General features: G+C 42.3%; 1 protein-coding gene across 4 annotated transcripts in view; it reads left to right on the forward strand.

Annotated features, from left to right (window-relative positions):
• The first annotated feature begins 963 nt into the window (after positions 1-963).
• Positions 964-25,767, forward strand: part of TXNDC11 (thioredoxin domain containing 11) — a 63,988-nt gene continuing 39,184 nt past the window's right edge. The window contains exons 1-5 of one of the 4 annotated variants that reach the window (XM_024241387.3): positions 964-1,373; positions 7,658-7,874; positions 9,820-9,917; positions 13,132-13,261; positions 22,240-22,333. In XM_024241387.3, the coding sequence (XP_024097155.1) occupies positions 1,114-1,373; positions 7,658-7,874; positions 9,820-9,917; positions 13,132-13,261; positions 22,240-22,333 (799 nt within the window). In that variant the 5' untranslated portion in view covers positions 964-1,113. The remainder of the gene's footprint in view (positions 1,374-7,657; positions 7,875-9,819; positions 9,918-13,131; positions 13,262-22,239; positions 22,334-25,767) is intronic. The other 3 variants (XM_054534743.2, XM_063717596.1, XM_054534739.2) reach the window with 3 other exon arrangements.

Genomic DNA, 25,767 nt, shown 5'->3' on the forward strand with positions numbered 1-25,767 from the left:
CCAACTGAGCAAGACAGCCATTGATTGCCCCATTCTACATCCACAGAAGCAGAACCAGACAGGAAGTGATGAGATTTGCACCGGGGTAACATAGCTGACCTGTGGCAGAGGTGGCGTCTCAACTACTGGCCGTTAGCTGTGCCTTTTGTTTGTGGCATAACACCATATTGCCTTAATGCCCTCGAAGTTTTATTCGTCTAGTTTGCCTTAATGCCCTCGAAGTTTTATTCGTCTAGTTTGTAGTTATTGACATTGGAAGACAAGTCCTTTTTTCTTTCTTTTTTTTGAGACAGAGTCTCTCTCGCCCAGGCGGGAGTGCAGTGGCGTCACCTCCACTCACTGCAACCTCCGCCTCCCGGGTTCAAGCAATTCTCTGCCTCAGCCTCCCAAGCAGCTGGGGTTACAGGCGCCCGCCACCACGCCCGGCTAATATATTTGTATTTTTAGTAGAGACGAGGTTTCACCATGTTGGCCAGGCTGGTCTTGAACTCCTGGTCTCATGTAATCTTCCCGCCTTGGCCTCCCAAAGTGCTGGTATTACAGGCTTGAGCCATCGCGCCCGGCCGTGTTTTTTTTTTTCCTTCAGTTAAGTGGGGATAAAAAACGGCACCTACGTGCTTCGGGGCCTGTAGTGAGAATGGTGGACACGATTGTTGTTGTCGTTACGGCTCCTAAAACCCAGCGCGGCGAGAGGAGACTACAGCGGTGTCAAGTTTCCAAGTGTCCCCCGCGAGCCTTATCCCAAGGGAGCAGCTTCGCCACGCCCCGCGACGGCGCCTGCGCAGACTCCGTGAGCGGGGTCGTGGCCAGTGGTACCAAGGCTGGGCTGCGGGCGGGGCAGGCTTCCGCGCATTTACGTAGTGTGCAGGGCGTGGCCCGTTGGGGGCGGGGGTTTGGGCGGTGTCGGCGCCCGCCCGGACTCCGTGAGCGGTGGGCGGAGCTGCGTGCTCTGGGGTGTGAGGTGGGGCGGACCCCGCGGCGGCGGCGCGGCTGACGTGGAGCGTCCGGGTTAGTGGGTGCGGCGAGCTGCGGGATTGGGGAGCAACGGGCCGGGCCGGGCCTTCGGGCCCGAGGCGGCGGCGGCGGTATAAAGCCGGCGACTGGGAGCATGTAATGTCGGAATGCGGAGGCCGCGGCGGCGGCAGCAGCAGCAGCGAGGACGCCGAGGACGAGGGAGGGGGCGGCGGCGGCGGCGGCCCCGCGGGCTCCGACTGTTTCAGCCCGAGCCCGGCCCCGGCCACAGCGTCCTCGGCGGGCCGGCTCCGTCGCGGGCTGCGTGGCGCCTCCCTTATGGCGCGCCAGCGGCCGGAGCTGCTCTGCGGGGCGGTGGCGCTAGGCTGCGCGCTGCTCCTCGCCCTCAAGTTCACCTGCAGGTGAGGCGGCCCGGACCCTGGGGCCCCGGTACGGCGCTCCCCCTGCTTTGCCGCTTGGAGCCTGCAGGGCCGCGTCGCAGCGGCCTCAGCCGGGGAAGTCGGGCCTGACCTTGCCCAGGACGGCTGACCTCTCCAGGAACCTGCGGCCGCGGCTTCCCACCTTCCCCTCGCCCCGGCCCGCCCGCGGACATTATGGGGAGGCTTCCGGGTGGAGCCCTGCGCCCTATCGTCCCGCTTTAGTGCCGAGGGAGGCGGGTCGGGGGCGCTCCTCACCTGTTGGAGTCACTAGGGTGGACCTGTCACTTCGGCCCGGGCTGTAGGACCCTCATTTCTCACCGATTTCATTCCCCTTAAGCTTCCGGTGTAGTGATCCACAACCGTCCGAGAGTTCCAGACCCCTTTTAGAATTCCCGCACTCATTGATCTAACGATTATTTTTATTTTGAGACGGAGTCACGCTTTGTGTCCCAGGCACGAGTGCAGTGGCGCGATCTCGGCTCACTGCAACCTCCGCCTCCCGGGTTCAAGGGGTTCTTCTGCCTCAGCCTCCCGAGTAGCTCGGATTACAGGCGCGCGCCACCACGCCTGGCTAATTTTTGTACTTTTAGTAGAGACGGGGTTTCACCACGTTGACCAGGCTGGTCTCGAACTCGTGACCTCACGTGATCCACCAGTCTCGGCCTCCCAAAGTGCTGGGATTACAGGCGAGAGCCCCCTCACCCGGCCTGATCTAACGATTATTTATCTGCACCTACTATGTGCCGGACGCTCGTCCGGATGAACTTTTTGCTCCCTTGAGTGGATGGGACAGTGAACAAGTAAATATAATATAATTTTTTAAAGCTTCAGTGCTATGCAGGGCATAGAAAGGATGGCGGTGAGGAAAGACTTCCTAAGGAAGTGACATTTGAAGCTTATACAAAAAGGAGAAGGGACCAGCGCTGGGAAGATCTCGGGGGAGCGTGTCCAAGGTAGAGCGAACAGCAAATGCAGAGGTTCTGAGGCTGGACAAGCTTGTTTCCCTGGAATTCATAAAAAGGCCTGGCAGTAGGCTGGGGTGTAGGGAGTAGGAACATGAAAGCTCGTGTGTGTCTTTTCAGGAATGTACACACATACAAAATTTGCTCTATATTTCAGGTGTACTTCTGGTCTCCCAAATCCACAGTGGGTCTTTTGGGATTCCAATTTATAAGATCTATATTGCTACTATGATATCTGTGATTTCACCTCGGAACATTTTTGAGTTTATTTAGCACGATATGTGGCCAGTTGTCAAAGAGGTGTCAAAAGTTTGGGGATTTTAGTGGAAAGATAAATTATAACTCTCGGTGAGCATTTTCCATAGGCCAGGTACTGTCAGCAGGGTTTCTCAGTCTTGGCACCGTTGATATTTTGGGTCAGATAATTCTGTGTTATGGGGGCTGCCCTGACCACTGTAGGATGTTGAGCAGCATCCCTGGCCTCTACCCACTAGATAACCAGTAGCACACCCCACAAGATGTAACAACCTACAATGGCTTCAGACATTGTTAGATGTCCCCTGGGAGCAAAATTGCCTGCTTGGGAACCACTGTTTCCATGAATGCGTTTATTCATTTAGTACATAATTGAGAGCCTAGTATGGGTGTCATTTAAATCTTACAATCCCCATTAAAGTTTGAATATACTGTTATCTTTCCCAGTGCACAGATGAAGGAGTCCAGCCTTGGTGATGTTTCAGAACCTGCCCCAAAGCACACCTACGTGTTAAGTGGCTGAGCTGGAATTTGAATCCTTTATTGTCAGGACCTACTAGATTCTTAACCTTGTACTTTATTCTTGTCTCCCACAAGGACAATGTACAAAGGATTTTACAAGGTAGAGTGTTGCGAGGTGACATTTAGGTTCAAATTAGGAAGAGAGGTTTCCCCCTCCAGGGGTGTGGAGTTCATTTACATCGGTTTGTTAAAGTATAGAAATAATGGTTAATGTTTGTTCTGAGACAGCATGGCTTAATTGATATGGAAGTCCTTCCTTTGAGATTCAGAAGGAAGGAAGAGAGTAAATCCAGTTACTAGAGTAGGCAGAATGAGATCCTTTCTTGCTTCAGGCAAGGAGAGGGAACCAGTAAATGGCTGCTGCTTCATCTTCTTTCTGTGTCACTGGCAAATTTGACAGTCTTTTAATAGACTCACATTAATTTTTTAGGGTCATCTTTGATTGAATGGTGTCATGATACTGTTTATTGCTGTGCAACTGGCTAACATTTCTACCCCCCTTTTCCTCGTTCACTTTTAAAATCTTTGCTTTAATAAGGAGATAGGCTTAAGGGAGAATAGGATTTTTTTTTTTTTTTTTTGATCTCGGCTCACCGTAACCTCCGACTCCTGGGATCAAGTGATTCTCCTTCCTCAGCCCCCTGAGTAGCTGGGATTACAGGTGCGCGCCACCATGCCCAGCTAATTTTTGTATTTTTAGTAGAGATAGGGTTTCACCATGTTGACCAGGCTGGTCTCGAACTCCTGACCTCAGGTAGTCCTCCTACCTCGGCCTCCCAAAGTGCTGGGATTACAGGTGTGAGCCACCGCGCCCAGCCTAGGATTTTTGTTTTTAATTTAATTTTTATGAACAGCTCCAGGCTTGAAATAAATGACTGCTCTCTTCAAAGTCTGTGGCTTGGCTGAGTTCAAACCATCTAATATGGAAAAGGTTGATTTGAGGTTGGGCCACAGTGAATAATTGTGCATTTCTGGGCATCTAATCTTTACTTACCTGCGTCTCTTTATCCTGCTCGCCTTTCTTTTACCTTGATTTAGAGGGAAAAAAATTGTCTGTGTGTAGATACATATGTATGTATACATGTATTTATTTTGCTTTATTCCATTTTGTAATTTCAAAGCTGCCTCGAATGGTCTTTGCAAGGAAGTGATGTAGGGTGTGAATTTCATAGGAAAATTGGGGTTTCAACAGGCCTTTTTTTTATGTTGCCCAGGCTGGAGTGCAGTGGCTATTCACAGGTGCAATTATGGCATGCTACAGCCTCAAACTGCGGGACTTAGGTAATTCTCCTGCCTCAGCCTCCTGAGTATAGTAGCTGGGACTATAGGCACATGCTACTGGCTCAGCAACAACAGGCCTTCTTATCTGCAACCAACTCTTGAGTTTTTTGTACCCGAGACATACCCCTCATAGCTGCAGGAAATCTTTGCTCTGTGTACAGTTTCTCTAAAATGTGAAGCAGATTGATGAGTTAAATAGAAACTCACCAATGTTTCTGATGGAGTAGAGGCGAGTGTTTCTTCTCCCTGGCCAATATTTAATTTTTGATTGGCCTTGTACTTTATCTGGCTCATTTAGGAATGCTTCTGAATATGCAGAGCAAAATTACTGAGTTGCCTTTTATCCTTTCGTTGGCTGTCAGACCTACATTTTTCCTCAGATTGCATTATTTGATGCCTACATTGTATTTTTCTTTCTTTTGAGATGGAGTTTTGCTCTTTTTTCCCAGGCAATGGCGTGGAGTGCAATGGCATGATCTTGGCTCACTGCAACCTCCGCCTCCTGTGTTCAAGCGATTCTCCTGCCTCAGCCTCCCAAGTGGCTGGGATTACAGGTGTGCACCACCATGCCCAGCTAATTTTGTATTTTTAGTAGAAATGGGGTTTCACGGTGTTGGTCAGGCTGGTCTTAAACTCCTGACCTCATGTGATCCCCCCGCCTCGGTCTCCCGAAGTGCTGGGATTACAGGCGTGAGCCACGACGCTTGGCCATATGCAGTTCGAATGGTAGAAAAGTAATTTCTCCAAAGAGCAGAATTTTGGATCTCTTGAAAACGTGTTTTTTTTTTTTTTTTCCTTGTAGTGCCCTCCCGACCTCTTACGTGGCTATCTTCTTATCGTTCTGGTCTCAGAGCTTAAATTATAGCACCTCCCAAGCCACCACTCCATCAGAGGAGCTACCATATCCTTCTGTACATTACCTTGTTAAATTTTTCACATAGCGAGCGTTTTGTATATTTTTATCGTTTACACATTTGATGTTTTTCCTGTCTTCCTCCCCTACAAAATGATCTCCTCGACAACACACAGTGCTAACTGCCGCAGCCTCAGTGCTTGTGCCCAAAGCACAGTCACAGCTGCTCAGTAAAGAATTTTTGAATAATTGTGTAAGTGATTGAGTTTTTCAGGTTATGAAGGCATTCTGCATAGACTGAAAGCTCTCTGATTGATGGTTAAAATATTAGTTTGAGTGAATAAATAGGTGACTTGCTCTGTTGAATACTTCTGCCTGTTCTGGAATTTCATATAAATGCAGTCATAGTGCATGTAGTCTTTAGCACTTTTTTCACTCAGCATAATCATTTTGAGACTCATCCAAGTTATAGTATATATGAGTAGGTTTTGTTTTCCATTTTTATTGTGGAGTAACATTTAAGTAAACTGGGGTAAGAATATACCCCAGTTTATCATTTTACCTCATGAGTCATGCCAGCTTTCTTATGCTTACTATTTACATAGTTTTTCTTTTCCCATCCTTATGCCTTTATCCTGTGTCTTTATATTTAAGATATATCTCGTTTAGATAGTGCATAATTGGGTCTTGCTTTATCCTGTCTGGCAGTCTGCTCCTCTTAATTAGGTTGCTTCCTTTTTTTTTTTTTTTTTTGAGAGATGTAGTCTCTCTCTGTTGCCCAGGCTGAGTGCAATGGCATGATCTTGGCTCACTGCAATCTACGCGATTCTCCTGCCTCAGCCTCCCGAGTAGCTGGGACTATAGGCATGTGCCACCACACCCGGCTAATTTTTTGTATTTTTTCAGTAGAGACGGGGTTTCACCGTGTTAGCTAAGATGGTCTCAGTCTCCTGAGCTCGTGATCTGCCCGTCTCGGCTTCCCGAAGTGCTGGGATTACAGGCGTGAGCTACTGCGCCTGGCCCCTCCTTTTATATTTAACGTAGTTGTTGAGGTAGTTGGGTTTAAGTCTACCTTTGTGCTCCTTGTTTTCCATTTGTACCGTCTTGCTTTTGTTCTTTTCTTGTTCCTTTACTTACTTAACTTTCTTTTTTTTTTTTTTTTTTTTTTTTTTTTAAGATGGAGTTTTGTTCTAGTCACCTAGGCTGGAGTGCAATGGTGCAATCTCGGCTCACTGCAACCTCCGCCTCCCGGGTTCAAGCGATTCTCATGTCTCAGCTTCCCGAGTAGCTGGGATTACAGGCACCCATCACCACGCCCAGCTACTTTTTTATTTTGAGTAGAGACGGGGTTTCACCATGTTGGCCAGGCTGGTCTTGAACTCCTGACCTCAGGAGATCTGCCTGCCTCGGCCTCCCAAAGTGCTGGAATTACAGGCGTGAGTCACCTCGCCTGGTCTCCTTTACTTTCTTTGGGGTTAATCTCATCGTGTTTTAGGTTTCCATGTTTATGTTCTCTATTTATCTCGTTTAGATAGTGCATAATTGGGTCTCATTTGTTTCTTAGCAAAGCTGCTCTAATGGTTTTGTGGTATGTGATGTGAGTGCAGATGCATGGACAGCTCAGGGTGTTTACTAGGGCCCTTCTACTTGGTGGGATGCAGCCTGGGCCTAGACCTTTAGGTCTTGATGGGGAAAGTTACTTCTGACCACTTGTTTGTTCAGCGTTCTTTTCTTTTTCCTCCTGATCTGTTTCTTGTGGGAAGCTCAAGTGTTCAAAAAGCCCATTTTCCAGGTAAATAGGCTGTTGCTTTGTTACTTATCTTCATTAGACTTAGGATTATGATATATATCTGGAGGAATGTATATTATTGTTGAATTGTTAGTGTTACCTGAATGCCCTGGATAAGTACAAGCCAACTCCAGCTAATAAGCTTAATGTTTTCTCAGAGTTGAGTTGATTGTAAGCATCTCCCATGGAAGTCTTGTTAGTGGTAGTTTACATGCTCCCTCACCGTAATTCTGAGCTCGCATGCTGGTGGCTCTAAAGCCCTGGAGATAAGTGGCTTCTGTGGAGAGCCAGGCTGCAGAAAAAGGAGGATGAAGTCTTTGGGGTGTGGGGAGCAGGAATATGGATTATTCAGAGACATCCTTCTCTGCTCTCCGCTGCCCTTCCAGCCTACACCTAGGGGACAGAATCTCAGAGAATTGTTTCCAACATATTATTCATGTCTTGCATTTGCTCAGCCAGATGTTGCCTTTCTAGGGCAGTGATTTTGGGACTCCATTTTCTTATTCAAAAGAGGATTTTTCTTTTAAGCTTCATTCTACTTCCACAGAGCTATTTTTAGAAGAAGATAAACTAAGCAATCTTTTCTGTGTTTGCTCTTTTTTAGTCGAGCAAAAGATGTGATAATACCAGCAAAGCCACCTGTCAGCTTTTTCTCCCCGAGGTCTCCAGTCCTTGACCTCTTCCAGGGGCAGCTGGACTATGCAGAGTATGTTCGACGGGATTCAGAGGTGGTACTGCTGTTCTTCTATGCCCCTTGGTGTGGACAGTCCATCGCTGCCAGGGCAGAAATTGAGCAAGCAGCGAGTCGGCTTTCAGATCAGGTAATGCTCACATTCAGCTTAAGAATCAAATGACTGTCAGTCCTATATGTAGGGCAGGATGTCCCCACAGAGACACCTTGCCCAACGGGCAGACTTTGCCAGGGTGAACTCCAGGAGTCCTTTCTAAGTTACAGAGCTTTCTATAAAGCAACAGGAAGGATTTCCAATTGTGGTGATTGTAGTCCGAGGCAAGTGTGGTAGCAGATTCTGAATCTCATAACACAGGCCAATGCTTATCCTGGGGTGCCATACTGTTTGGTTTCAGCATTGAAAAAGGTCGAGGGACTGAAAACCCTAGTTCTTGCATATCCATTTGATACTTGCTAGTTAGGTATTTTAGGTAAGAAAATGTATGTATGATACGACTGCATTGTAACAAGGCCGACCTTTTAAATATATGGACCAGAACTATATTCAGCAGATAAGGAATGCCACCTTTGGGCTAGGTAAGAAAGATATATAGGCAAATAAGTCACCTGTTATGGCAGTGGTTTTCAGCCCAGTGGACCCCAGTTGCACTTTAGAAAATAAGTATTTTATGATGTTCCCTTTACTTCCTGAAAGGAATTCATAGATGATAAAGTTTTCCTATACATGTAATTTCAAAATAATCTAATGCACTGATTGTAACATAGAGGTGGGGGGGGAGAAAGTAATTTGTAACTAAATGATATATATTTTAGTATGTAAGTGCACGGTCAAAACAGGTCCATATACCTTTACGTAGAACCACTGTGAATGGGATAGTTACGAACGTAGACTGATAAAGGTGATATGTTGGTGACTTACCTGCCACATGGACATTGCTCTCAGTAATTGATCATCCTAAATGGTGAACAATCTTGGTAAAATCCTGAACTACGGAAAGCCCTTTCTGCTCTCAGTTTACATAGAAGTTGCATTCCTGAAAAATTCAGTGAACACAAAAAGCATTTTTTAGATTCACATGTAAAATGGAGCTAGGTTCTGGGCTTGGATAATAACAGTTTTTCCCCAGCATCAGTGTTTGGCAGGCATTTTGAACTTCGCTGGAATGCTATGGATGACTTTTCTGTGTGCAAGGCAGGTTTGAGTGTAGCAGGACATCTACCAACACCCCTGCCCTACATATGCACTGTAGCTTCCCCCAGTCATTGCAGCAAGCAAAAAACATCCCACAGATTTCTAAGACTGTCCTGCTCAGAACCACTGATCTGAAGTAACGTGTGTAGGCAGCCGAGTTCCAGAAGTTGATTTGGAACTGTCAGTTGGTTTTTCTTAGAAACTGTGGAGCCTTCCAAATTTAGAGAACAAAGTTCATGTTGCCCATGTTGGGCACAAGAGGGAAATCTATTGTGTTTTATTAATAAGTGTGAATTAGCTACCTTACTGTCAGCCTAAGCAGTATGTCCTTCTGAGTGATGGCATTAGTATTATAATAATGATATTCTGGTGTGTCAGGCCCCATGCTAATTCTCAATCTCTTTGCAAGCCGATGCTGTCAGCCCTGTTTTTCTGAAGCAGGACCGCAGGCGTAAGGGGTGAAGCAGTTTGTTTACGATTATGTAGTGACAGGTGGTAGGGGTTATAGTGCAATCCAGCGACTGCTGCTGCTTTTTTTTAAAAAAAATTTTCAGCTCCTTCCAAATTGAGAGTTTACTATTCCATGGACTGAGTAGGGAAAATAGTGGGTTTATTTTTGGAAACACACAGAAATCTTTTGAACTGTATTGCATGGTAAGATTGGTAAACACGGTCCAAGTCCTCACTGGACATCATAGATAAGAGTATGTCTTTCTTTTTTGTATTAGTGGTAAATGATGACCTTTGAAAACTGGAAAGTTTTTTTCATAGTTTCTGTTTCAGCGAGAGAGGAATTGTTCCATTTTTAAATTTCATCTTTTAAATCTTGGTAACTTTTCAGTTGTTATTCATAGTCATTTGAAAACCTTTTTTGGCTCTGCAGGTGTTGTTTGTGGCAATTAACTGTTGGTGGAACCAGGGGAAATGCAGAAAACAGAAACACTTCTTTTATTTTCCTGTAATATATCTGTATCATCGGAGGTAAGAACTTTTTGAATAGCGTTTCTCATTCCAGTTTAATTTGCCAGTTTATAAATGAATTTTGCATTTTTTCTGTATTAAAGTATTAGATATTCACTATAGAAAATTCAGATAATACAGATAAGCACAAATTAAATAAAAAGATCTGGATAATCCACCCCCCTTTTTAAAGCTAAACATGGGATCAGGCAGTAGTAATACTATTTCCTAAACTGATTTTCTCACTGTTTTGAGCATCTTTTCATGTCATTACACATTTTACAGCATTGTTTTTAAAAGTACCAATTACTCCAATGTATTTCAGATATCGTAAGAGTGTTTTGTAAAAATACACCAAATTTCTTATCCTTTCACCTGGAGGCATAGCAGAGTCCAGAGTGTATCTTACCATCTATTCTATTGGGAAGAAAATTACTACAGGGCACAGTCCCATGTCCACAATTCTTTTTTTTTTTTTTTTTTTGAGACGGAGTCTCACTCTGTTGCCCAGGCTGGAGTGCAGTGGCGCGATCTCTGCTCACTGCAAGCTTGGCCTCCCAGGTTCATGCCGTTCTCCTGCCTCAGCCTCCTGAGTAGTTGGGACTACAGGCGCCCACCACCCCGCCCAGCTACATTTTTTTGTATTTTTAGTAGAGATGGGGTTTCACCACCCGTGTCCACAATTCTAAAGTCCCAAAGAGGGCTGAAAAACGGAAAGAGTTTTATTTTATCTTATTTTATTTAATTTTTTTTGAGACGGAGTTTAGCTTTTGTTGCCCAGGCTGGAATGCAGTGGTGCAATCTCGGCTCACTGCAGCCTCCGCCTCAGGGTTTAAGCAGTTCTGCTGCCTCAGCCTCCCGAGTAGCTGGGATTACAGGTGGCTGCCACCACACCCGGCTAATTTTTGTATTTTTAGTAGAGACGGGGTTTTACCATGTTGCCAGACTGATCTCGACCTAGGCTGTAGTAGAGTACAGCCCAGACCCTGCTGTGAATGATAAGTAATGTCTAAAAATCTGACTTGAAGAGTTTTGGAGATAGGAGATAGGACTTCGGACTTCCTTCAGAGTGATTGGCTTGAAGTTTGTTGAAAGTAAAATGGGTAAAGGAGATTTGATCAGTAGAGAGCTTTCCTTTTTCCTTCTAAACTTCTTGGGCCATAATCAATGGGGATTTATAGCAAACATGCACAAACAATGATTTGTGGGTTCTCTGTCACATTCCATCCCATTTCCGTGTATATAACATAAACTGTTGTCTGGCACATAGTATTGACTCCCAGGAACTATTAGATAGTATTTGGGCAAAAACACACTTTTCTACCCCATCTCTACCTCCACATTTTCCTCTGGATATTAGATGTTTGTATTTTAGTATTTGTAGTAAGAAGCCAGTTTTTGCTTAGGGACCACTAAGACCATTTTCAGATTTCTTCCCCACTTTTTGGCCAGTAACTTGGAGGTTCTGCCTTTACATGGAAGGTTCAAGTACAGGTTTTTTCGGATACAGGAATACTTTCTCAGAGTTACTGTTTTTGTTTTAAAGGTAAGTGTAAGGTGGTGTACTTAACTCTGTGCTCTGTAACGGGATGATGAGCTTTCCCTGCTGAGGTCCTTGCATTTCTTTTTGGCTTTGAAAAAAGGCATGGAAGCCTAGTGGGGGAGTAATAGTCCTTTCAAGCTGCTCAGAGGTGGACTTAACGTGATGTGACATTAAAATCAGAAGAGTTCCATGGAATCAAGTACAAATGTCATTTTGGGATATGCAGGTATACAGTATTGTCATATATATACTATTTGCTTGCTTAGCTTTTGCAGAAAGATTGAAGGGACCTCAAAGGAACTTTAGAAATATGTCCAACCTTCTTATTTTATAGATGAGGAATTTGAGGTGGTACGCACCTTGAAATGCCCGCCTCCAAACCCCTGTCTTTGCGTTGTTAGCTTTTACAAGTTACTAGGACCCTTGTAATGTCACAACAGGAAAACTCATCAAAGCCTCTTGGCCTGAGTGGTTGAGGTTTCCAGACTGGTAGCTCCTTTTTCCGGAACAAAATAAGTTAGATGCTTTTTTGATTTCTTCCTTCAAATTAAAAATTATTGGTGGTTGGTGGGGTTGGTGGTGGTGGTAATTTTTAAACTGAACTAATTTGCAGTAAGTCTTGATTTGGTAGAATTATTAACTGTCTCCCAGCTGTAATGTAGAGAATGCTGTTTGTCACTTTTTTTCATGCTAATATTCCTTTGACATCATTCTGCAGTGCACATGGAAGAATTGTGTTTATCTCATCACGTGTGTGTGTGTGTGTGTGTGTGTGTGTGTGAATTTCTGTCACCATGTATTATGGTATTATAATCACAGCCTTTATAAAATTCTTCACTGGGCTCTATTGTTGCTGTTAACAGTAAGCTTAATGTCAATTTCTGTTTAGAGAAAAGAACGATTATGCAGTTGTTGAATTTCACCGTAACCCCCCAGCCCTTGCCACCTACCATCCAATTATATTTGGGCAGTGTCTGTATTGTGCGAGACTGAAGAGACGCACGTGATAATTCTGATTAGCTTAGGAGGATAACTGAATAGTGGTGGTATTACTTAGCGGCACTGAATCAAATTCTGTGTGTCCCCAGGCACAACTGGAGGGGAAAGGAAGAAAGATCATTTATACAGGTCACTGACTTCAGACCTTCACATAATTTGTTGTTGTTGTAATAAAGCTTCAAATAGGTTTAAGGTTCATTCAGTGATCCTTTGTCCGCCTATTTCTTTTTAGTAGGCCAAGGGCCGACTGTTCAACCTGTCCCTTACCTCACAGTGACTAGTAGAAGGAAAGTCTGCCCGCCTACATTGAATTGTATAGTTAAATCCTGGAATCCCTTAGCATGTGGTCAATTTCTAGGGTTGTCTTTCTGTTTTGTTTTTAAAAGAACTATTGTGGGAATAAATTTTTTTTTCAGAGATAAGACTAAATGTTCTTTGGCAATTCAGTTTGCAGTTGAATTCAAGATCATAGAAGGGTAGGGGCTGCTTGCACCTCTCCTCACCTAAAATGCTTATTCTTAATTCTCTGGTCACCTCCTGAGCAAAGCAGGCTACTGATCAGTGACTTGGTTGGATCCCAAAGCAAGACACTTTCATTTTGTGGTGGTGATAATTTTAGTTATACATTACAGGCTTAATGCATGGTGTATTATTTTTATTATTTTTATTTTTATTTTTATTTTTTGGTACTAGTTTTGGACCAATCGAATACAAAGGCCCCATGAGTGCTGTTTACATTGAGACGTTTGTCCGCCGGGTGATGAAACCACTTCTCTACATCCCATCTCAATCAGAATTACTAGATTTTCTCTCAAACTACGAGGTACTTGTCTTTCATATCTCCTCCTCCATACTCAAGGCCTTTCACTGGGTTGTATTGGATTGTTTGTATTAAAGGGGTTTAAAAAAATACCTCCTGAATTGCAGCAAGTAAAAGGTCATGTGATAGATCAGCCCCAGTTAAATGCTTTTTGAGATACTGATCCAAGAGAGTTTTAAGAGAATAGAGCACTAGCAAAGTCTTTGTTTTTCGTTAGGGAATTTTCAACACATTTTCATCTTGCCTCACAGTTAACTTAGAGTAGATGAGAATTAACTTACAATTTATGTGCAACTGCAAATTTCTAAGAATATTATTTGACACTTCTCATAGCATTGTACTATGAGATACCTGGTTTCTCTTGTCAGTTGTAGTTTGATTTTTTTGAAAACTGGAAATATGTTCCCTTCCATATTATGACGTATATAACTATTTCAAGGTCTTAATTACAGAAAGTTTTCTAACTTTCCTAATGTAGCTTCTTTCCTGCTTCCCCATTGCCAACTTCAACCCCTGTTAAATTATTATTATTATTATTTTATAATGTAAATCATTTTTATAGTATTTTCTTTTTTGAGACAGAGTCTTGCTCTGACACCCAGGCTGGAGTGCAATCTCAGCTCACTGCAAACTCCACTTCCTGGGTTCAAGTGCTTCTTGTGCCTCAGCCACCCAAGTAGTTGGGATAACAGGCAGTGCCACCACACCCAGCTAATTTTTGTATTTTCACTAAAGAGGGTTTCGCCATGTTGACCAGGCTGGTCTTGAACTCTGGGCCTCAAGTGATCCTCCCATGTTGGCCTCCCCTCACAGTGCTGGGATTACAGGTGTGAGACACCACGCCCAGCCCTGTAGGATCTTTAATGCATGTTAAGACTGGCTTATTTTTAGGCCAGTATTGGGATTATTGAAATATGTAGCCTCAAAAAATTATAAAAGTAGTTCTGCAAAAAATTCACTGGAACAAGTATAAAATCATACTTGAGTAAAAGTAAAATGATACTTACGTACAACAAAATCAAGACCATAAATACCTGACAGAGATTAAAAAACCATGTATATCCAGACCTTCCTGACAGTTTAGAATTGTGGCTAGTCGAATTTTACTGTTTGCACTATTTATATTCTGTATAGATTGGATACACATTTTTTCACCAGAACATCAGTATAGCTTTTTTGAATCATGTTGGAAACTCTACGTATGTGTTAACTATTAGCAGAGATTCCCCAGGCAGCAGTATGAATATCTAGTTATTCTGCTTATAGTTCTTAGCTATGCATCAGAGTAACTATTCCTTAATTACATAGATAGCAGATGGATGTCTGTGCGCCTCAGAGGCCTGCCCCTCATTTTCCCTGGGCAGGCTGGTGGGTGAGGGCTATATTAAGAGGCAGGGTACTGGGGTCTGATCCCTTTGGCACACTCACTGGGTCTGTGATTTGGGGCGGGTTCCTCACTTCCTGGGCATCAGGAGCCTGGGCCAGGGTATCCTTGAGATTCCTTCTAACAGTAAAGTTGTGGTAAGTGGGTTTTGATGTGGTTCTTCAGTGGGTTACAGCCAGAGCCACTCGGTATGGCACAGCAAAATGGTGAAGAATCAGGAGTCAGACAGACCTGCTTTTAGCAGTACTCCATGGATTGATTGATTGATTGATTGATTGATTGATTGATTTAGAGATGGTCTCACTCTGTTACCCAGGCTGGAGTGCAGTGTCGTGATCTTGGCTCACTGCAACCTCCATCTCTCGGGTTCAAGTGATTCTTCTGCCTCAGCCTCCTAAGTAGCTGGGATTACAGGCATGCGCCATCATACCTGGCTAATTTTTTGTATTTTCAGTAGAGATGGGGTTAACCATGTTGGCCAGGCTGGATTATTTTATTTTTTTGAGATAGGGTTTCACTCTGTCACCCAGGCTGGAATGCGGTGGCATGATCTCGGCTCAAGCGATCCTTCTGCCTCAGCCTCCCAAAGTGCTGGGATTACAGGTGTGAGCCACCGTGCCCAGCCCAGCAGTACTTTAAAAGACTGTGCTTCAAGTATTGATGTGGAATTCATGTTAGACTCACTAATCTACTGATGACATTACTGCTGATGACATTTAAAACATTACATTAAGTTTTTTGGCAGCCCACTTAGAGTGATGTACAACAGTGGTTAAACTGGACTGCCTTTAAAATGGGAACCACAAGAGTGCTACCAAGATGGGGTCCCTAGATCACTTCTGTCAGCCTTTAAAATGACTTCCTCCCAAAAGCTGTGGCTTTTATCGGGTTAGTATCATCTTTTGCTGGGCTTGTCACTGAGATGAGATTGTCTCATTGGCAAGAGATAGATAGTACTTTATTGTGAAACAACTCACTAGTCAAGCCCAGTGTGACACTTTGAAACCATTTGTCTTGCAAAATACACCAAATAGCACAGCCTAGAAAACGTGTCAGTTTCACACACACTGCCCATAACATAGAGACAGAATTCTAGATCCAGAAATGAAACTACTGTCATGGTTTTGACGGTTGAATGATTAGGAAAGTTAAGGAATTTTTGGAGTCCCTGGAGTAGAGCACAGTAAGCTTTTGAATATTCTGCTAAGTTAGTGTTTCTAAACCTTGGCACAGTTGACATTGGAGGTCAGATAATTCTGTGTTTTGGGGGGCTGTCCTGTGCTTTGCAGGATATTTAGCAATATCCCTGGCCTCCACCCACTAGATGTTGGTAGCACCGTTTTCTCCCCTCAGTTGTGACAACCAAAAATATCTGCAGACCTTGCCAAAAACCCCTCGGGACAAAATTCCCCCAGTTAAGAACTACTGCTCTGAAGAACTGAGTTTTCCCAATTAAGGCCTTAAGAGGAAGAAAACACATCTTTTATCATGGGGCTCTCAGAAGGCATTAATTTAATAGTTAAAAGTTTATCTGCTTATAATGGTGGCAGTAGAGAGAAGATGAAAATTAAACAGTGCCTTGACTAGAGAACGTTGGAAGGTTATCGGGGGGGTGGGTGGAAATTATAGCTAGGGGTGAGTTAGAGTGTCATCACTAGAGCTGTCTCTGATACTCAACTTTTTACTCAAACTCCTTATTTTTTCCAAAAAACAAACAAAAACCCTATACAGTTTAAATATGTGAAGGAACTTGCTAATTTAAAGACATATTACTATGAAAGATACTTGTTTTGGTCAAGAGCCTTATCTCAGTTTATATTTTTTATCAATATGGATTTCAGTATCAAGTGTGTTTAAATTTAAGTATATCAAAATTGGGTCAAAATAATTAATGTTTTCATGGCACTTCTGAAGTTTGACCTAATGAAGGATTGGTTATTTTTGCTTGACTTAATGTCTGTTAGATATGTTTGTAACATCTTGTAGGAGTGTGTGTGATAATTTCCTCCTTGTTTTAAAAAAAAATTTCTTGTGTAGGATCTGGATTTTAAGGAAGGAAAAAAAAGGAAAAAAATTGATTAATTATAAATTTGTCTCTAATCCAGATATTTGTGAGCATTTTGGACCATTATAAAATTATATAGTTAGCATTCATTACTTGGGAAGTGATGATGTCCTGAAATACATAATATTCTCTATTGACATAAACTTGTTTTTGAGACAGAGTCTTGCTCTGTCTCCCAGACTGGAGTGTGGTGGCGCAATCTCGGCTCACTGCAACCTCCACCTCCTGGGTTCAAGCGATTCTCGTGTCTCAGCCTCCTGAGTAGCTGGGATTACAGGCATGTGCCTCCACGCCCAGCTGTTTTTGTATTTTTAGTAGAGACGGGGTTTCACCATTTGGCCAGGCTGTTCTTGAATTCCTAGCCTCAAGTGATCAGCCCATCTTAGCCTCCCAGAATGCTAGGATTACAGGTGTGAGCCACTGTGCCCAGCTGACGTAAAATTTTATTATATGTATGTGGAACTCTATTCATATATGCTTATTCTGTTGTTAAAAAAAGGAATGTACTAATTGTATCTCGGTATTAATTTTTAGAAGTCCTATAGTTGAATCCTTTCAAAGGCCTATTCAGATGATTTGATACTGAATTGCTTAGAGTGGAATTTTTTTTTTTTTTTTTTTTTTTGAGGTGGAGTCTCGCTCTGATGTCCAGGCTGGAGTGCAGTGGCGTGATCTTGGCCCACTGCAACCTCCACCTGCCAGGTTCAAGTGATTCTCCTGCCTCAGCCTCCTGAGTAGCTGGGACTCAGACATGCACCACCATGCCCGGCTAATTTTTGTATTTATAATAGAGACGGAGTTTCACCTTGTTAGCTAGGATGATCTCGATCTCTTGACCTTGTGATCCGCCTGCCTCGGCCTCCCAAAGTGTTGGGATTGCAGGTGTGAGGCACCGCACATGGCTGAAGAGTGGAAGTTTTTAACCAATGGAAAATATTTTATTTGGCTTAGATATCTGAGACCTACCAATATCACATTGCTAATCATTAACCATGGTTTTATGTTTGTAAACTATGACTAAGAGGCCCGGCGAGGTGCTTCACGCCTGCAATCCCAGCACTTGGGAGGCCAAGGTGGGAGGATTGCTAGAAGCCGGGAACTCAAGACCAGCCTGGGCAACAAAATGAGACCCTGTCTCTATAATAAAATGTTAAAAATTAGCCAAACCTGGTGGCACATGCCTGTGGTCCCAGCTGCTTGGGAGGCTGAGGCTGGAGGATTGCTTGAGTCCAGGAGTTTGGGGTTACAGTGAGCTGTGATGGCACCACTGCACTCCAGCCTGGGCAACAGAGTGAGACTCCATCTCAAAACAAAACAAAGACAAGACTCTGAGCCCAGAAACAATTTCTAGGACAACAGTTTTACCTTTAAGTTACTTAAACATCACAAAAAGCCATTAAAGGGTGAGTACTAAAAATTCTTAACTTTGTAAACCCTGAAATACTTCAGTCGTTATTAGCAAAGAAGTAATGCATAAACTATGCATTGTGAAGTGCTCTTCAGTTTTCAAGTGCTTATTTCTAAATGTTCCAAACAGCCAGGTGAGGTAGATGGAAATTGTGGATGCTTCCAACAGATTCAGAAGCTAAGGTACAGGGAGGCTGTGATTTACCTACATGGAGACTGGATGACAGCCCAGCCTTGTGGCTCCCCAAATTCTTGTCTATCATGTTCCTTCCTCAAAGAAATATTTAAGGTTCCTGAATTGAAACTTCAGTATCTACCTAGGGGTTACAACTTCAAATATTTATTTAATGTCATTTTTTGAAACTTTTTTCTTTTATGGTAGAATATTTTGAAGATGTTGGCTCCTTAATTTGGCTGTAGCTTTTTTTTTTCTAAATGAATACTTAAAAGAATAAATATGGATGAAGGATGATGCCATGGCTCTTAAGCAGCAGAGTTTTGCCATTTCCTGTTATTAATTGGGTCATTCACATTTATTCTACAGAACTGGGATTATTTTGTGTATGATAGTCACAATATTCAGGCAGGGTAGGGTCTATAATTTTCTACCCAGGTAAGCACTACAATGATACTTACCTTGTAAATAATGAATGTAGCTAAAAACTGAAATGAACTTGCCAGGAGATCCCATAAAGGGAGATTAAGAGCTCTATATAATTTCCTTGCAAACCATGTTAAGAAATTTGACCGGGCCCTGTGGCACGCCTGTAATCCCAGCACTTTGAGAGGCCGAGGCGGCCAGATCATGAGGTCAGGAGTTCAAGACCAGCCTGGCCAACATGGTGAAACCTCGTCTCTACTAAAAATACAAAAAATTAGCCGGATGTGGTGGCGGGCGCCTGTAATCCCAGCTACTGGGGAGGTTGAGGCAGGAGAATTGCTTTAACCTGGGAGTCAGAGGTTGCAGTGAGTCGAGATCACGCTACTGCACTCCAGCCTTGGCGACAGAGAAAGACTCTGTCTCTAAAAAAGAGAAAAAGAAATTCTACTTACTTCAGTTACTCCAATTGTGGAATCCCTCTTCCTTGAATGTTCTTCCTGCCACTTTAAATACAGAGAGGAAAATGAAGTCGATTACTGTGGACAACGTATACTAACAGAACCAGTGTCATTTTTATTTTTAATTTATAGAGATGAGGTCTTGCCATGTTGCCCAGGCTGGTCTGAAACTCCTGAGGTCAGGTGATCCTCCCATCTCAGCCCCCAAAAGTCCTGGGATTATAGACATAAGCCACCACACCTGGCCAGTGTCATTTTTATTTCAGTGGACATTAAGTTGATTGGAAAGAGAATAGGACTGAGTAATAGTCATTTAATTTTCAGTGACTAATTTTCTGGCTCCTCTAATTTCAGTATTGTTTGGACATCATTTGTGTTAGGTATTGGTAGCTTCTACATCAATAGTGCTTGCTTTCTTATTTATTTGTTTGTTTGATTGTTTGTTTTTTTGAGACAGAGTCTCACTCTCTTGCCTAGGCTGGAGTGCAGTGGTGCGGTCTCTGCTCACTGTAACCTCCACCTCCCAGATTCAAGCAATTCTCCTGCCTCAGCCTCCCAAGTAGCTGCGACTACAGGTGCCCACCATCACGCCTGGCTAATTTTTGTGTTTTTAGTAGAGATGGGATTTCACCAGGCTGGCCAAGGGTGGTCTTGAACTCCTGGCCTCAAGTGATCTGAGGGGATTACAGGCGTGAGCCAGCGCTGCTGGCCTCTTTTTTATTTTTTAAAGCACTTGACAGATTCATTTGACTTGTACCTTATAATTTACTCACCAAATGCTAACAGTATTATTATTTCAAACTCTTATCTTCTATCTGCAGGCAAAATATTTTAAGAATCTTTTCGTGAATTTCTGTATCCATTTAAGAACACTTATTTAGCATACATTCATTCATTTATTCCTAACAGCTTGGTAACAAAATTGTTTTACATTTAAATGGGTTGGGGAAAGGCTCGGGAATCTTTTAGGGGGAAGAAGAGAGTTAAGTCAAATTGCCAGATGACAGAAAACATGAGCATTTTGACAGAACTGTAGAATGCTGGTACCCAACATTGTCATATTGTTTGTAAAATTCTACTCTGAATGTTGTGCGCATAGGTACTGTTTCTGTTAGTTCATAGTTTTGTGGTTTTTTGTTTTTGTTTTGAGATTTTTGAGATTCCAGCCTGTTGCCCAGGCTAGAATGCAGTGGCACGATCTTGGCTCACTGCAACCTCCACCTCCCTGATTCAAGCAATTCTTGTGCCTCAGCCTCCTGAGTAGCTGGAATTACAGGCGTGCACCACCATGCTTGGCTAAATTTTTATTTTCAGTAGAGACAGGGTTCCACCATGTTGGCCAGGCTGGTCTTGAACTCCCGACCTCAAGTGATCCACCCGCCTCAGCCTCCCTAAGTGCTGGGATTACAGGTGTGAGCCTGGGCAACAGAGTGAGACTCTGTTTCTTTTTTTTTTTTTTTTGAGATGGAGTCTTGCTCTGTCCCCCACCTGCTGGAGTGCAGGGGCATGATCTCAGCTCACTGCAGCCTCCGCCTCCTGGGTTCAAGGGATTCTCTTGCCTCAGCTTCCCGAGTATTTGGGACTACAGGCATGTACCACCACACCTGGCTAATTTTTGTATTTTTTAATAGAGACAGAGTTTCACCATGTTGACCAGGCTGGTCTTGAACTCCTGACCTCAAATGATCCTCCCGCCTAGGTCTCCCAAAGTGTTGGGATTACAAGTGTGAGCCACTGCACCCAGCCTAGATGTTGAGTTTCTATCAGAATGAAAATCAATTGATTCATTTACAGTTGAATCTTAGAACAAGCAAGTGGTTTAGATTGGAAAGATAGTATATTCCACTACAGATCAAAAGTTTTCTCTTTTATATAACATACTGATTTTAAACTTTAGCAACAGATTAAATTTCAACCAAATTTTGGATGCAATTTTGTTTCAATGATCAAGTTCGTTTCCACAATGACTTACTAATATGGAGTGTAGTGCCAAGTGCTTTTGGGCTTAAAAGGATTCTTTTCATTTGCCTAGTGCTTTACGGTTCATCAGGCTTGCTCTTTGCCTAACCCTGTGAAGAATTGTTCCTATTTCCACATCAGGCAACTGAGGTTTCATATTGAAGGGTTCTCCTGAGGCTGTTCATTCAGCCACTAGATCTCAGACTTGAGCTTAGGTCTTCTGACTCCAAGTCCAGCACTTTTTCCTCACGGATCTCACAATTTGACTTTTAAGACAGATACGATTATTACAGAACAAAACCTGACTGAATGAGTGCCACAGGGCCTTCCAAGAAGGAAGAAGTGATTGTAAACAGGAAGGCAGAACATATCTGGTAGGGGACAGTTAATTGGTTTGGCAGAATGAAGGGGCGTTCTGCACCCAGCTTAGAGAAGTGGAATGAGCAGGTGGAAATGAGGATGGAAATGAGTGTGTAGGGTGGAGGAGCCAGAGGGCCGGAGGCGGGTCCTCTGCAGACCTGAGGGAAAGGAGAGTTGCCACTGTGGAATGCTGGGTTTTGTGGGGGGTTCTATGGTTTGTTTCCTATTGAAGGGGCTTGATTACAGGTGAAGATTAACCCTGATTTGCGGCAAAGTGTGAACGTATGTTTGGAGGCAATGAGAGAAAGAGATTCAAGAAGAAACTTAAGAAAGGTTAAAAGAAAATTATTGCCACTTCTTGTCTGGAGTTGTTAAAAGCGATTGAGGGCACAACTTACTGATGAAGTTTTGAGCCTGGGAGAATTGTACTGTCAACAAACAGGGTGTGGAAAGACCTACTCATGGGGACAGAAGGAAATTTCAGCTTTGAATGTCCCTGAATGACCACTGTGCAATCCTGTCAAAGCTACTGCAACTCCATCCGTTACCCTGTTTGTTGTTTAAATGTAGGGGATGTTCAACTCCAACCTGAAATTTTTCTCCTGTGCTTAGTTAGGCTTTTTGAAAAAATGAAAGGCAACAAGATGCATTAATTGTCAAATTATAATATGTCTTGCTTTAAAATATCCTCCATGACACTGTGGCTGACAGTGCCTCAGTTACCTAATTCTGCTCTTTTTCCTGCAGCCTGGAGTACTTGGGTACTTTGAGTTCAGTGGCTCACCCCAGCCTCCTGGTTATTTGACCTTCTTCACCTCAGCATTACATTCATTAAAGAAAGGTAAAAAATGATTCATATTAAGACATTGTTACTTGAGTAGAATTGTTATTTACATCTTTTCCATGTGTTACTATGAATATATATTCTAATTTGCTTGATTCCTTTTCTCAACGTGTTTTTGTTTATTTTATTTTATTTTTGATGGAGTCTCGCCCTGCCACCCAGGCTGGAGTGCAGTGGGCGTGATCTTGGTTCACTGGAATCTGCCTCCCGGGTTCAAGCGATTCTCCTGCCTCAGCCTCCTGAGTAGCTGGAACTACGTAGGCGCCTGCCGCCGTGCCTGGCTAATTTTTGTATTTTTAGTAGATATGGGGTTTTGCCACGTTGGCCAGGCTGGTCTCGAACTCCTAACCTCAGGTGATCCACCTGCCTCGGTTCCCAAAGTGCTAGGATTACAGGCATGAGCCACTGCGCCCAGCTGTCAGTGTATTTTTAATAATTACATTGTTTAATGTTCCATCATTAGCAAACAGGAAATACTGTTCTGTTTCATGTATAGTCTCTCAAATGTTTTGCTTCTTAAAAATATAGCTTGAGGCTGCGCGCAGTGGCTCATGCCTGTAGTCTCAGCACTTTGGGAGGCTGAGGCGGGTGGATTGCTTGAGTCCAGGAGTTTGAGACCAGCCTGGCCAACATGGCAAAACCCCGTCTCTACAGGGAATACAAAAATTAGACAGGTGTGGTGGTACACACCTGTAATCCCAGCTAGTTGGGAGGCTGAGGTGGGAGAATCGCTTCAATGCAGGAGGCAGAGGTTGCAGTAAACTGAGATCATGCCACTGCACTCCAGCCTGGGGGACAGAGTGAGATCCTGTCTCAAAAAAAAAAAACCATATATATATATATTTATATTTATATTTATTTATATATATTATATATTATAATATATAGCATATATTATATATTATAATATATAGCATATATTATATATTATAATATATAGCATATATTATATATTATAATATATAGCATATATTATATATTATAATATATAGCATATATTATATATTATAATATATAGCATATATTATATATTATAATATATAGCATATATTATATATTATAATATATAGCATATATTATATATTATAATATATAGCATATATTATATATTATAATATATAGCATATATTATATATTATAATATATAGCATATATTATATATTATAATATATAGCATATATTATATATTATAATATATAGCATATATTATATTGTATTATATATTATATATTATATAATATATATTATATTATATTTATTGTATATGTTATATATTATATTTATATTTATTAGTATATATATTTATTATTTATATAAATAAATAAATGAATGTCAGCCACAGTGGCTTACGCCTGTAATCCCAACACTTTGGAAGGTCAAGGTGGGTGGATCACCTGAGGTCAGGAGTTCGAGAACAGTCTGGCCAACATGATGAAACCCCGTCTCTACTAAAAATACAAAAATTAGCCAGACATGGTGGCACATGCTTGTAGTCCCAGCTACTTGGGAGGCTGAGGCAGGAGAATCGCTTGAACCCGGGAGGCGGAGGTTGCAGTGAGCCAAGATCACGCCATTGCACTCCAGCCTGGGTGACAGAGCGAGAGTCTGTCTCAAAAAAAAGAAAATTATTACATCATAATCTTTTTTGTGTTTATAGTTAAAAGTTTTGGTCAGCATTTTTAGTGGTTATTTTATCTGTCAGATAGGTTGTAATTTAGCAATACATTTCTTTTGAGAAGTATTTTTATAGGTATAACACGCATGCACATTACAGCATAGGCTACTGTCAGCTTCTCACATCTGTATTTTTCTTTGACTTAGTTGAATTGTATATTGTTTGGTGTCCTGGTTTTTAAGTGAAAGGTCATATTCTCCCAATTGTTTTATGTTGTTCTGTGCGCTCTCTCAGTCCTGACTCCACAGCCTGTGAGTTGTGTCAGATCCATTCTCATCTGCTCGCTTGTCTCCATCCCCTTTGTTACCACTCCAGTCTGCGCCCGTTCACCCACACCTGGACCAGACCAGTGGACACATAACTGGTATCCACCCGCTTCTCCTTCCTCAGACTGTGGCCTTTGCACATGCTAGTCCTTCTTCCTGGAATATGCTTCCACCCCTAGGGCTCAGTTCTCCACCTGTCGGGGCCCAGCCCAAATATTGCTTCCACAATTAAATCACTGAAACCTCTACCCCGGTCTCACTTGGGTAGCCTGTTGTTTCTTTTGTAGCACTTAACACAGTTTGCATTTATATATGTGATTTCAAGATGATTTATTTAATGTCTTTTCCCCTAGACTGTAAGATTGCTGAGGGTAGGGACCATGTTCCTCATGTTAGTGTTGTTTCTGTATAGCCTGGCACAAAGCATGGTCTCAGTCAGTCTTTGCCAAGCAAGTGATCACATTAATGACCCTATTACCTTCCTCCAGGAGATCAACCAAAAATATGTAACTATTCTTTTATTATTTTTATTTTTGGAATATTAAAACAGCATATATGAAACAATTTTATAACTGGCAATATTAATATATACCTTGAAGGTTTTATGGACAGAGAATCTACTATATTCACATTGTTTGTCTGGGAGACGGGGAGAAAATCAAACTGTCATATAAGTATGTCTGTGTTAATTGAAAGACTTTGAGCTGCACAGTTTCAAGTGACTAAGCAGACTTAGCAAATGGAAGTTTGAACTTTGGAAACAAAATACTGCCAACTTAAGTAAGCTTAAGAAGCATCCATTCAAAGCTCTTCATGGAAAATTAAATAAAGCCCTTCACAGAAGACAGACCTTAATGAAGATTATATAAAAGGGTAACCTAGAGTCATTCACTAAAGTGATGGTAGCATTCAAGTTTGTGAGCTGAAGAGGCCATTTCAAGGTCGTAGAAGCATGTTTTGTTATTTGATTGGCTTATATTGTGTGCCGCTATGCCATATTAGAAATACATTACTCATCTTAAATTATTTTTTCATTCAGAGGTTTCTAAAATGGTGTTCCTTTTAGGAATACCCTTCTAATACGAGACAGTAGCCTTTTTCTCCTTTCTTTCAGCAAAAGAAGGGTAAATAGTGGTAAATAAAATAGATATAAAATAAGGTTGAAAGGGATAAATGGTTAAAAATTACTCAAAGGTACAAAATGAACCTCCTTGGTCAAATCACTAATTTTGACAAGTTTATGTGCAAGTTGTTTTCATAATAAATGTGGTCTGATTTACTTTCTCTTCATCTCTTCCCTATCCTGTGATTCTAGTTGGATCTTGTAAAATTCTAATGCATATACAAGTTTGCAGGAGCTGAGATTAATTCTAATTAATCTTTTCACCCCATTTTTTTGTGGCTAAATTCACACATTTGGAAATGATGATTTTCTGTAATATGTGCACTATGAAGGATTCCCTAAAGTAAATCTTGCCTTGGGCATCTGG

Source organism: Pongo abelii, chromosome 18 (assembly GCF_028885655.2).
Source record: "Pongo abelii isolate AG06213 chromosome 18, NHGRI_mPonAbe1-v2.0_pri, whole genome shotgun sequence".
Classification (NCBI taxonomy): domain Eukaryota; kingdom Metazoa; phylum Chordata; class Mammalia; order Primates; family Hominidae; genus Pongo; species Pongo abelii.